At 37.6% G+C, this 12,084-nt stretch overlaps 1 protein-coding gene across 1 annotated transcript in view; it reads right to left on the bottom strand.

The window, feature by feature from the left end:
• Positions 1-9,877, bottom strand: part of LOC102867889 (OX-2 membrane glycoprotein-like) — a 12,231-nt gene extending 2,354 nt beyond the window's left edge. Inside the window, exons 1-3 of the mRNA XM_006895359.1 lie at positions 9,835-9,877; positions 4,528-4,866; positions 3,204-3,503 (exon numbers count right to left, since the gene is read on the bottom strand). Coding sequence (XP_006895421.1) covers positions 3,204-3,503; positions 4,528-4,866; positions 9,835-9,877 — 682 coding nt within the window. The remainder of the gene's footprint in view (positions 1-3,203; positions 3,504-4,527; positions 4,867-9,834) is intronic.
• Between the last annotated feature and the right edge of the window lie 2,207 nt (positions 9,878-12,084).

Genomic DNA, 12,084 nt, shown 5'->3' with positions numbered 1-12,084 from the left:
CTAGTACCACGACCCCTTCTAAACCCAGCCTGGTCTTCTGGTAGTTCTCTGCTGATGTGCTGTTCCAGTTGTTTTTGGATGATCTTCAGTAAAATTGCTTGCATGTGAAATCAGTGAGATTGTTCTGTAGTTTCCACACTCTGTTGGGCCACCTTTCTTTGGGATAGGAACAAATATAGATTTTTACCAACTTTTACAATCAAGATTGAATTATATCCCCTTCAAAATACATGTATGCAGAATAACTAGTATCACATGCAAGCAAAATCTTGCTGAAGATTAACCAAACAAGACTAGAATAGTACATCAACAGAGAATTACCAGAAGTTCAAGCTGAGTTTAGGAGAGGCCATCATGGCACTAGGGCATCAATGTTAATGTCAAGTGGATCCTGGCTGAACACAGAGTACCAGAAGATGTGTATCTATCTGTGTTTTATTGACTACACAAAGGTATTTGACTGTGTGAATCAGAACACATTGTGGCTACTCTTGAGAGGAATAGGAATCCCAGAACACCTGATTGTGCTCATGTGAAACCTGTTCTTGGACCTGGAGGCAGTCGTAAGAACAGAGCAAGGAAACACTGCATGATTCAAAATTAGGAAAGGAGTTCATCAGGGATGCATCCTCTCTCCTCACTTCTTCACTCATATGCAGAACAGGTCATTTGGGATGCTGGTCTTTATGAGGAGGAATATGGCATCAGAATTGGATAATCACTAACTTGTGCTATACAGATGATACAATCTTTTTCTTTGAAACCGAGGAGGGACTGAAGCATCTGCTGCAGAAAGTCAAGGACTGCAGCCTTCAAAATGTACTGAATCACAACGTCATGAAAACAAAGATTCTTAACACTGGACTAATTGGCAGCACCATGATAGATGGAGAAGAGATTGAGATTGCTAACAATTTCAGCTTGCTCAGGTCCACAGTTAACACTCTTGGAACCAGCAGCCAGGAAATCAAAAGATGTTTTGGATTAGGAAAGGTTGTTATCAGGGACCTCTCCATAGTGCTGAAATGCAAAGATGTCAGTCTAGAGACAAAAGTGTGCCTTATCCAGGCCATGGTTTATGATTACTTGATATGCATCAGAAATGTGGACAATGAAATAAGCATGGCAGAAGAACTGATGACTTAGATTTGTGGTGCTACATAAGAGTACATAAATATTGTGGACTTCCAAAACAACAGGAAAGTCTACCCTGGAGAAGGTGTGGACAAGTTGCTTTCTGTAGGCAGATTTTCAAGACATGTATTTTGAGCATGTTGCCAGGAGGAACCAGTCCTTGAAGAAGGATATCATTCTTGGAAAGGTGGAGGAACAACACAGGAGAAAAAGACCCTAAATGAGATGGATTGAAACAGTGACTGGGGTAATAGGGGCAGGTGTGCTTGAGATAGTGAGATTGGCTCAATAGAGAAGAGAGTTCAGAGCAATTGTGCATACAGTCGTTATAAATTGCAGGTGACTTGATAGCACATAACAACACAGGAAGAGTGATATAAAGTGGAAGCTATGTAATTATGTCCCATGATCTGATAAATTGAATACCTGTTAAAAAGATCAAGAGTAAAATACAACACTCTTAATATCATCACAAAGTCAACAGCTTCATTTTTGTTTGATCCACAACATCCTTGGTAACAGCAGGCAGGAAATATGGAGGCACATTGCACTGTGATAATCTGCGGTTAGGGACATCTTTAAATTATTAAGGAGTGATGATGTCAGTTTGAGGACTAAGGTGCATCTAATTCAGGCCATAGCCTTTCCAATTACTTGCTATGCATCTGAGAATAGGGATGACAGAGAAGAACTGATGCCTCAAGCTATGTAGTTGGAGAAGAGCACTGTACATCCCACGCATGGCTAGGAGAACAAATGAATATATCTTGGAGAGGGTGCAGCCAGAGTGCTCATTTGAGGCAAGAATAATGAGGCTTCACTTTACATACCCTGCGCATGATGCTAGGAGTGTCTTTTCCTTGGAGAAGGACACAATACTGGGAAGGATGGAGAGTCAGTGACTGCTGTAATGGGCTCTTGTGTATCAGAAAGTGTGAGGATGGTGCAGGATAGAGCACGCTTCAGATCTTTTGTTCATTGGGTCACTATGAGTTACACTTACCGGCACCTAACCAAAACATCATCACAGCTCTATTCAGCATGAGGGAAGTTTTCCTAGGATTCCTATACTAACTTTTATTCACAGTACAGATGAAAAGGGAAGGAAAGTGAGCTGGTACATGGGCTAGGACCATCACTATCATTAAGAAGTAATTACTAGAAGTCTACTTTGCTGTTTCAGATAGTCTTTGCTTGAGGAAGCTCCTTGACATTAGGAAAGGCTAGTATACATGGAGATCACCGAGGAATGCCAAATCTGTAGACGCTGAAAGAAACAAGGACCTTCTTCCAAATTCCACAAAGACAGAGAGGAAGAGTAAAAGGCAGAGGGAGAGGGAGAGGGAGTACAATGGAAGAAGGAGAGCAAAAGTGAGAGAGTGAGAGCGAGAGAGATAGAGAGAACATTGCTCTAGAGTTTATAGCCTGGATTAAGACTTGTAACTTTCTAAGAATTTTTTTTAAAAAAAAAACCACAGAACTCAGGAACTATTATAAAAAATGGGAGACCCTGGAGGACATTATACTGAGTGAAATATCTCAGTCACAAAAGGACAAATACTGCTTAGTGCCACTAATGTAAAATGGGGCTGACATTGGGTTTGGGGGGAACCTAAGAAAAAGAGATGTTAAATAATGTATACTGACTGCATTGAAACAGAAGAAGGAGAGAACTGTTTGAAAGGAATATATGATTAGGTATCATTTTCATGAAAAAAATTCCTGAAAAAGAAATGCATAGTTGAGTAGGCTGTGGTCTTAGGGAAGGGGAGGGGACTGTATAAAAATGAATTTTTTTTTTTTATCTTTTCAAAGAGAAAAGTGAACTGGGGGTAGGGGTAGGCATGAGGAAAATGGATGAAGGAATGAATGGGGGAAAATAAATGGAAGGAATATGCTGTAAAAATATATATGTTGCATTTTTAAAAAAAGAAGAGAAGAAATTTTTGTTGTCTATCCACTTATCGTATTCCTGTTATCCTAGGAGTAGGCAACTGAGACCATATGTCTTACACAGGTATATTTAGTACAGAAATGTTTCTGCGTTTTGATCTGACACTTCTACTTACCTCCTGGTTTCGGTGGAAGAGAAACATTCTTCTCCTCACTCCTTAGAGGATGATCCATGCGCACAGTCACATGTTGGAGGTCTAAGGACCACACCGTCTCCAAAGAGATGTTGTCCATCTTAGTGACAGTTACAGTGCCATTTGGGTTCTGAGCATGGTGTTCCTCAGGTGGATTACTCAGAATCTGAGAGGGGGAAAGTGATATTTGAGGAGGAGGCTTTCCCACAGCTGAGTTAATGATGCTAAGAAAACCTTCAGAGTTGGGATTGGACTGGAGTTCAGTTCTTAATTCAGACACACCTGAGGGGAAAAGAAAAAACCAAATGAAAATGTAAGAAATATGTCCATCAAGTTTCCATTGTATTAAAGACTAATGTCTGAACATTGTTATATGAAACCAAAATGTTGAAAATATATCCCTCTTAAAGAATTCTATTTATATTTTACAAAATTTCACAATTGCTATACCTAAGAGAGCTCTGACAGCTTAATGGTAAGGAATTGTGTTACCATTGCAAAGGTACACCACTGACATCCACCATCTGCTCCTCAGGAGAGATGCAATCAACTCCTAGGTAATTTATTGCCTCTAAAAATTTGAGAGTCTTTTCCAGCTTTACAGTATACAACCACCACCAGCAACAACAGGTACAAAAACTGAATACAAACTATTTTGAGTCAACTTTTATTCAGTCTTAGAATTATATTCTCTACCTCCAAATACACCCATTTTATGACAATATATTAAGGAAATGGGAAGCCTTATTATTTTATGGATTGCATTTTGTTGATTTGAAGTCTAAAACCTTCTGCCTTTAAATTGGTTCTGCCTCATAGTTACCATTCATTGGGTTTCCAAGATACAGGATGAGGCTTCACAAAACAGCTGGTGGATTCTAATGGTTCAGTTAACTGCCTCATATGTTGCGCAATATGCCACCTGGGCTCCTTTTGAAGGTTAGGAGGTTCTTACTTTCTTAGATCTTCACTTCTCCTTTTTCTCTTTAACTATTTCATTGTCTGCTCTTTCTGTAACTCTGTGGTGAGAAAATCACCATAGAATCTTAATTAAATTTATTACTGATTTAAAACCAGTGCAGTATATTATAAGGAAGTTAGAAAAAAAGAACAGAAGACCTGAATTATTTGCCCATCAATAAGTTGTAGAATTATCCTTGGCTTCTATTTTCACTTCTATTTAATGAAAGATTTGGTTCATATGACCTCCATTAGTCATTTAATCATTTAGACTCCTAAAATCCTTTTTCTGGACACCCCCATTATTTATCCCAACAATTTGCCCCACCAGAAAACATATATATACTTAGAATATTAAGGCAGGTTTGTCCTCCATGACTTCCATGTGGAAAGATATTAAATAGACATTTGTAACACGCTTCATCCTCAAATTTCACTTCACGGATAGTGATGAAGGAGGAATTGGGCTCAATGGTCTCACACTGCAGTCGATTTAGGTATGGTGGAAGGATATTCATCCCATATTTACTGCTATAAGTGCCAATATTTTGTGGTGAAGAAGGTCCTATCTTTTGCCAGGTAATTTGCAGAACATCTTTTAGAGTTGTCAAATTGCAGAACATAGTCACGTTTTCCCCCAGGGCAGCTGTTTCACTTTTTTTGCACCATATCCTATAGAAAGAATCTGGGGAGGAAAAAAACCAAGACAAAAATAAAACCAACAACTTATAGTAACAGAAATGTACTTTCACACTGTGCTGAACTTACTCATATCATATAAACTCCTCTCTTTGCGTAGCAAAATTTTTATATAGTTGATTTCCCCCACCAAAAGACATACTCCTCTTTTTTAAATTGTAACTGGATGTCCAATTTCTAAAACTTTTCTGATATACATAAGCAAATTAAGAAATATTTATTGAATGCATGAATTGAAACATAAGTTAATCAATTGAGGATGACTATTGTTATTAAAAATTCTTTTAGGTAGTGGCTCTCAGATAATATCTTTAACTAATACTAAGCCAAATGGTTGCTATGAGTCACCTACGAATCCATGGTACTTAACAACAAAAACAACAACAAAAATAACAACAACGAGAGAGCTCATATGGCCTAGTGGACAGAAAGTGATGCCTCCAAGCCAAAGGTGGGTGACTTTAATTGGCGGCCCTCAGGTCTGGTTTTAATTGCTTTTGGTCAAGCTTTCTTCTAGGTCATATAGCACTGATCTGTCCATTTGCTGTACAGAGGTAACTTGTGGTTGCTGTGAAGCTGAACACTGTAACACTGATGAGTCAAATGTGAGAATGGTTACCCATGTTTGGTGGAGCTCCCAACTGAAAATAAGTTTGGAAACAGGAGTGGCATTCACTTCCAAAATAGCTTGCCTCCAGAAACGCTATGAACGTGCAAAAGCAATGAAAGTTATACGAGTGTTCAGGTCTTTCGTTCACAGGGTCGCTATGAGTCACCTACCACTCAATGGCACTTAACAACAACAACAACAATATAAATAAGGAGAGGGAGATCCTCAACCAGATATATTGACATGGTGACTGCTGCAATCGGCTTTTGTGTGTCAGAAAGTTTGAGGAGCGCACAGGATAGAACAGGGTTCAAATCTTTGTTCATAGGGTTTCTATGAGTCATACTCAACTGACGGCATTTAACAACAACAACAATATAAACTAAACAGTTCTTTATTATGGGCATAGTAATGGGATAAATAAAAGACTAAAAATGTAAAGATATAAGCCAAGTATTATTCTGAGATACCTTTCATTGGTTTTCTTAAATCTCTGGGAAACTGAATTAAGAATGCTGGATGATTAAATAAAGACTGAGTGAATGACAGAATCCAGAAAAGTGCAATTGAGATAAAATTGCTTACATTTTTTCTTTAACCTTAAAACAAGTAGAAAAGCTTGTAAGGTGAATAACACCAGAGAGGCGTGTACGCCTTAAAACAATCAGCAGCAGGATGTCAAAAGGGCAGGATTTTCACAGGGGTAAAGCTTAGAAAAACAGTTCCTTTTATTCTTCTCTTTTACTGCCTTCAAGATAATCAACATCACAAATCAAAAGGTGTTTGAACTGCTGAATGGGAAATTAGATGGGTCTATAAACTTTTGTCAAAATGAAAATGTAAAAAATGAAGGTGAGGGGGGAGAAAGAATCTATGCCCATAGGGAACTGACATATTGATGTGTATCATTAACCAGAAAATACAGACATAAAATACAAAATTAATAGTATAGTGAGAGAAGAAGAAATATTCTTCTTGGATATCTTCTGTGCAAATGAACAAAACAAACTTCCATGGTAACAGAGTGTCCAAGCCTACAACTGGGCACCAAGCTGCCTGTTAGCTAGCCACTGCCTGTATCACTGGTTAGCTGATAACAAAGTAAGATCTCCCCTTTGCTCTCCATACCTCTCTGCTGACCAGGGGAGAGACTGTCCTCAGGGGCCCTCCACCAGGAGGCCAGAAGTGTTTTCCCAAACCCCACTCCTATCCATCCCAGCATCAAGTATGTGGCATTGTGGCACCATGTGTGCTATCTCCAACATCTAACTAACAACTGCCCCCTAGACAGGCAGAAGGACCATCTCTGACAGGGCTTCCTGCCTCTGATATTTTCCAGGAGTGACAGAATGTATCCTTGTTAGAACTTCCCTGTGAGTTTGGCCCCAGTCTCATGCTGTGACCATGTTTAGTGCTGCATACTCTTTACCTTTCAGAACAAGAGAAGCACACCATCCTTGGGTTGTCAGTGACTCTGCTTGGCAAGGTGCCTTTCTTGGTCTAGTACCAAGTGCATGTCACCCCACATTTGGAGGGGTACTGTTCATCTACTAGGGATAGAGTAGTGGGCTGTCCCTGAGATAGTGCTCTACCTGCAACTTCATGTTTGGTCTGAGGGATGCTATCTCTGGCAGGGTGTGCTTGTGAATCTGTCACTGAGTGTATGTTATCCTACAGTTTTAAAGGCACATTTTTTCTCTCAACACCTGCAGTGAGTGTTATATCCTGGACTCTCTCTTAGGACAGAAATCTTACCTCCTGTCATTTAAGCATTGGTTAGTGTATCAGTCAGGTGCCCCACCATCTCCCAGATTTTTTTTTCACTATTTGTTCCTTTTTTCCTAATCATCTCATCTTTTTTTTCAGTTATTGTTTTTCTTCTCTCTTGCTTTTTCTCCTTTCTGCCCTTTTAAAAAATTGCTTCCCAGTTAAAGAAAAAAAAAAGCCAAACAAAAACAACAAAACCCAAAACCTCAACCAACACCCTTATTTTATATTGATGTTCATATAAAATTTGTATACAATGTGTTTCACACTATCTATTCTTCGTTCACATTGTGTTTCATACAATCATTACCATTCACTGTGTTTCATAAAATTAATCACCATTACACTATGCCCACCATTCTTTTTTCTGTCCATTCTTGCCTTTGCATTTATTTTTACTTTCTGCTATCTTTGAAATGGGTCATTTCTTTGGTTTACGTTTAAGTCTATGAACCATCTTTTGTTAATTTTTATAAGCATTGTCATTATTTTAAATATATTATACTGTCCTTTCCTCATTTAATTGTCTTAGCTTTCTTTGTCAAAGATTAGTTGAATATGAGAGTGTGGGTCAGCTTTTAGGATCTATCATTTGTTCCAGTGATATTTTTGTCTGTTCTTTGACAAATAACATATGGGTTTTGATCACTTTAGCTTTATACATGCAGTGAAATGTAGTAGGTACTGTCCGACAACTTTGTTCTTACTGATTATTCTAGGTTTTTTCCTTTCTATATATTTAGCATAAACAAAATAACTAAACTAGAATTTTTATTGACATTGTGTCTAATATATAAACAAATTGGGAAGAATCAAGATCTTAGGTTTTTCTCATGTAGATCTTGTGCATATTTTATTAGATTTATACCTAAGTATATAATTATTTTAGGTGCTAACATAAGTGATACTATGTTTTGAATTTCAAACTGCAATTGCTTATTCCTGAAAATAGGAAATAAAATTATGCCTATTTGTTAACCTTATATCTGAACAACTTGTTATAAACTTTTATTGGTTTCAGAAGTTTGGGCTTTCTTTGTTTTGGGATTTGGTTGGCTGTTCTTTTTTTTTCTTTTTGAGGGGCAGTCATTTTAGATTTTAATACAGTCAATCATTAATTTATATTGTCTGAGAATGAAATAGTTTTATATCTTGGTGCCCTACCTCTATACCTTTCATTGTCTTATTATGTAAAGAAACTTTGGTAATGCTATAGTTAAGACTGCTGGTTGCTAAGCAAAAGTTTGTCAGTTCAAACTCACCAGCCACTCTATGGGAGAAGACGGATTCTCTGGCCTTATTTCTATTACCAATATCAGGTTTTCCAACTATCAGTCCTTCTTTGTTTCCCAGAATTGAACTTCACTCCCAATTATTATTAATATACCATGATTGCATGTTCAGTCAATTTCAGAACACAAAAATCATTTGTTGTAGGGTGCTAGGGTGTTGGCTCATACTGGTAGTGACCCCATGGACGACAAGTCAGTACTTTGCTGTATCCTATATTCCTCTTATAGTCTCTAATGACCAAACCCACTGTGTGTCAATCATCTCATTCAGAGTTGTCTTCTTTTTCACAGAGCCTCTACTTTTCTAAATATGATGTCCTTTTCTGTGGACTGATTGATGCCTTCTGACAACATGCTCAAAGTAAGCCTCTAAGGAGCACCCGGCTGTGCTTTCTCTAAGACATCTTGAGTATTCTTTCAGCAATCCATGGGATCTGCTGTACCCTTCACCGACATCACAATTCATTGTTATAAATTATTCTTTGGTTTTCCTTGTTCTATGCCCAACTTTAAGATGCATAGGAAGCAATTAAAAATAGTATGACTTGGATCAGACACACTTTCATCTTTACCTGACATCCTTGTACAGGATCTTCACCCAAAAAAAAAATCAGAAGCTTGATTAAAATGTCAAAGACACTCTAATTAAAAGGACTAAATGCCCATGATTATGGATTGTAAGACGCAATATTGTTATGATACTGTTTTATCTCAACTTGATCTACAAATTCAAGGCTATTTCAATAAAAAGTTTGAGAAAACTTTATTGTAACAACCAACAATTGACATAAAAATTTACATGATAAGGAAAAGCTGAAATTAGCCAGTACAATCCTTAAGAAGAACCAAGTTGGAAAATTAGTCCTGATCTGCTTCATGAGTTACCATACAGCCGTAATAGAGCACAAGACAGGGTGATACGGGCAGAATAATCTATAGATTAATGCAACAGATTAAAGTCCCCCCAAAAGACTCATTCATATAGTCAACTGATATTAGACAAAAGCCCAAAGATAATTCAGAGATGATAGAATAATCTTTTCAGCACATTGTGCTGAAATAAATGGTTATTCATATCACACAAATGTGAATCTAGTATGGACTTCATATTTCACAAAAACTTAAAACAAAGTGAATCATATACCTAAATGTGAAATACATAACTATAAACTTTTTTCTTTTGATAAAAATAAATGAACCATTACATCATGATACAAGTCAGTACATATAGTAACAAATATGTTGATAGTATGTCTTGATTTGATTTTGTGAAAATGGTACTTACCCGTTATATTCTTCTCCAAATCCCGTAAAAGTGGTTCAGTCATGAGAAACTATGTCAGATAAGTTGCAGAAGAAAGGAATCTTACAAAATATAAAAAAGTCCAACAAATTATCACATCATATTTGGTGCAGGATACGGGAAATTTTAGATATGTTTCTCATAGGGTGGCTGTGTTTTATAGTCAACTCCATAGCACCTAAAAGCAACAACCAGAGGGGGAAAAGAATTAAAGTTAGTTACCTGATCCTTGTTCCGAGATGGAAATCATGAGAAGCTGAAGAAGAAGATGAAAAGAAAGAGCCATAGACTTGGTGAGAAAACTTTCACAACTACTTGAAGTATTTTCTTCTTTTACTGGACTTCTTGCTCTGGGCTTCCTCCTGAATCTGAATCTGAATCTGTTACTCATTAACTAAGAAAAAAAGGAAGCTCTGGCTGCATCCTCTCCAAGACCACCTGTTAGTTCTTTTGGATGTCTCTGGGCTATTCAGTGCTCTTTTCCAATATGACAGTTCAAAGGCATCAATGCTTCTCCTGTCACCCTTATTCATTGTCCAGTTGTAAGATGTATAACAAGTAATCAGAAAAACCATGGCTTGAATCAGACAGGTGATTTCTCCTCAATAACTTGGAGATGTCCTTGACTGCAAAACTTTCCCAGTACAGTATGTTTCCTACTTTCCAGACTTCTTGTACCAAGGGTGTTGACTATGGATCAAAGTATAATGAAGTTGTTACGAGTTTCAAGCTTTCCTCCATCTATCTGATACCAGATAGTTTTTCTCTGATGTTGATGCCACATTCTGTTTCACAGGGTCCAGCATACAGACTTAATAAGTCTGGAGAGAGAATACAACCCTGACACACTCTTTTCTTAATTTTAAGTAATGAAGAAGACAAAACATACTATTAAAATACATACCATTAAAATTTTCCATTGATCTATGTGACTGTCATTGTACTAGTACCATGTGGTTTTAGTTACTATGCCTGTGTAGTTTTTCAGAAATGCTTTGCTTATTTGGGGTCTGTTTCCTTTCTAGTAAACTTGCCAATTACCTTTTCTACTTCTTTCAAAAGTGAGTTTGGTTTATGTATTAGAATTGCATAAAACATATAGATTGATTTTTGGTTGTTGCTGTTGTTAAGTGCCGTTGAGTCGCAGGTGACTCATAGTGACCCTATGAAGGAGAGCCTTCGATGCTTGGGGGACTTTCATCCTCTCTCCAGGTTCATAGGGTTTCCAGAGGCAAGCTATTATGGAAGTGGATGCCACTCCTCCTTCCAAGCTTGTTTTAATCGGGGAGGTCCACTCCACTCTCTGTCCACATTGGGTAGCCAACCATTAATGCATTTGACACATCAGTGTCACAGGGTTCAGCCTCACAGCAACCACAAGTGAGCACGGTTCTGCAACTTGTATACACCAGGGTTATATGACCTAGAGAAATGTCTAAACAAAAGCAATGAAAGACAAGCCAGAGGGCCGTGGATTAAAGTCACCCTCCTTTGGCTTAGTAACATTGTTTTCTGTCCACTGGTCCAGCTGATCTCTTTCTCTCTCTATGTTGATATTATTGTTGTTAAGTGCCGTCGAGTCGCAGACGACTCATAGCGACCCTACGAAGGAGAGTCCTCGACGCTTGGGTACCTTTCCTCCTCTCTCCAGGTTCATAGGGTTTCCGGACATTTTCACTATGTTGAGTCTTCCCATCCACAAATAGAACATTGTTCTATTTAGTCAAGTCACTTATTGTTTCTTGGAGTATTGTTTTGTAGTTTCATTTATAAATGTTTATGTCTCTAATTAGGTTTTCCCCCAATTATCTCAATTTTTTGTTGGCTTTTATAAATGGTTTTGCTTCATTAGTTTCTTTTTCCATATTTTCTTTGCTACTATAAAGAAATTTCACTGAATTTTGTATGTTGAATTCTGCCACTTTACTAAATTATTCTATGAAGTCTAACATTTTTTTGTTGGTGTTGAATCTTTGGAGTTTTGTGTTTACCCTATCATATTGTCTGCATATAGTGACAGTATTGCCACCTCTTTGCCAATTTAGATGCCTCTTGTTTCTTTCCCTTGTTTCATTGCCACAGCAAGTGATGTTAATCAGACACAGAAAGAAAGTAGAGACACTAGAAAATGAATTATAAAAAAGAGGAAGGCTTAGGCAGAGGTCCTCTCACAGCTTAACACTGTGAAAAGGTCCTTTTCCTAGTTGCTCTATGGTTTTTATATATGGTTTA

This window comes from Elephantulus edwardii, unplaced genomic scaffold (genome assembly GCF_000299155.1).
Source record: "Elephantulus edwardii isolate Elephantulus edwardi_28Jun2011 unplaced genomic scaffold, EleEdw1.0 scaffold00165, whole genome shotgun sequence".
NCBI classification, from domain to species: domain Eukaryota; kingdom Metazoa; phylum Chordata; class Mammalia; order Macroscelidea; family Macroscelididae; genus Elephantulus; species Elephantulus edwardii.
The sequence above is the reverse complement of the archived record's forward strand: the minus strand, read 5'-3'. Positions and strand labels throughout refer to the sequence as shown.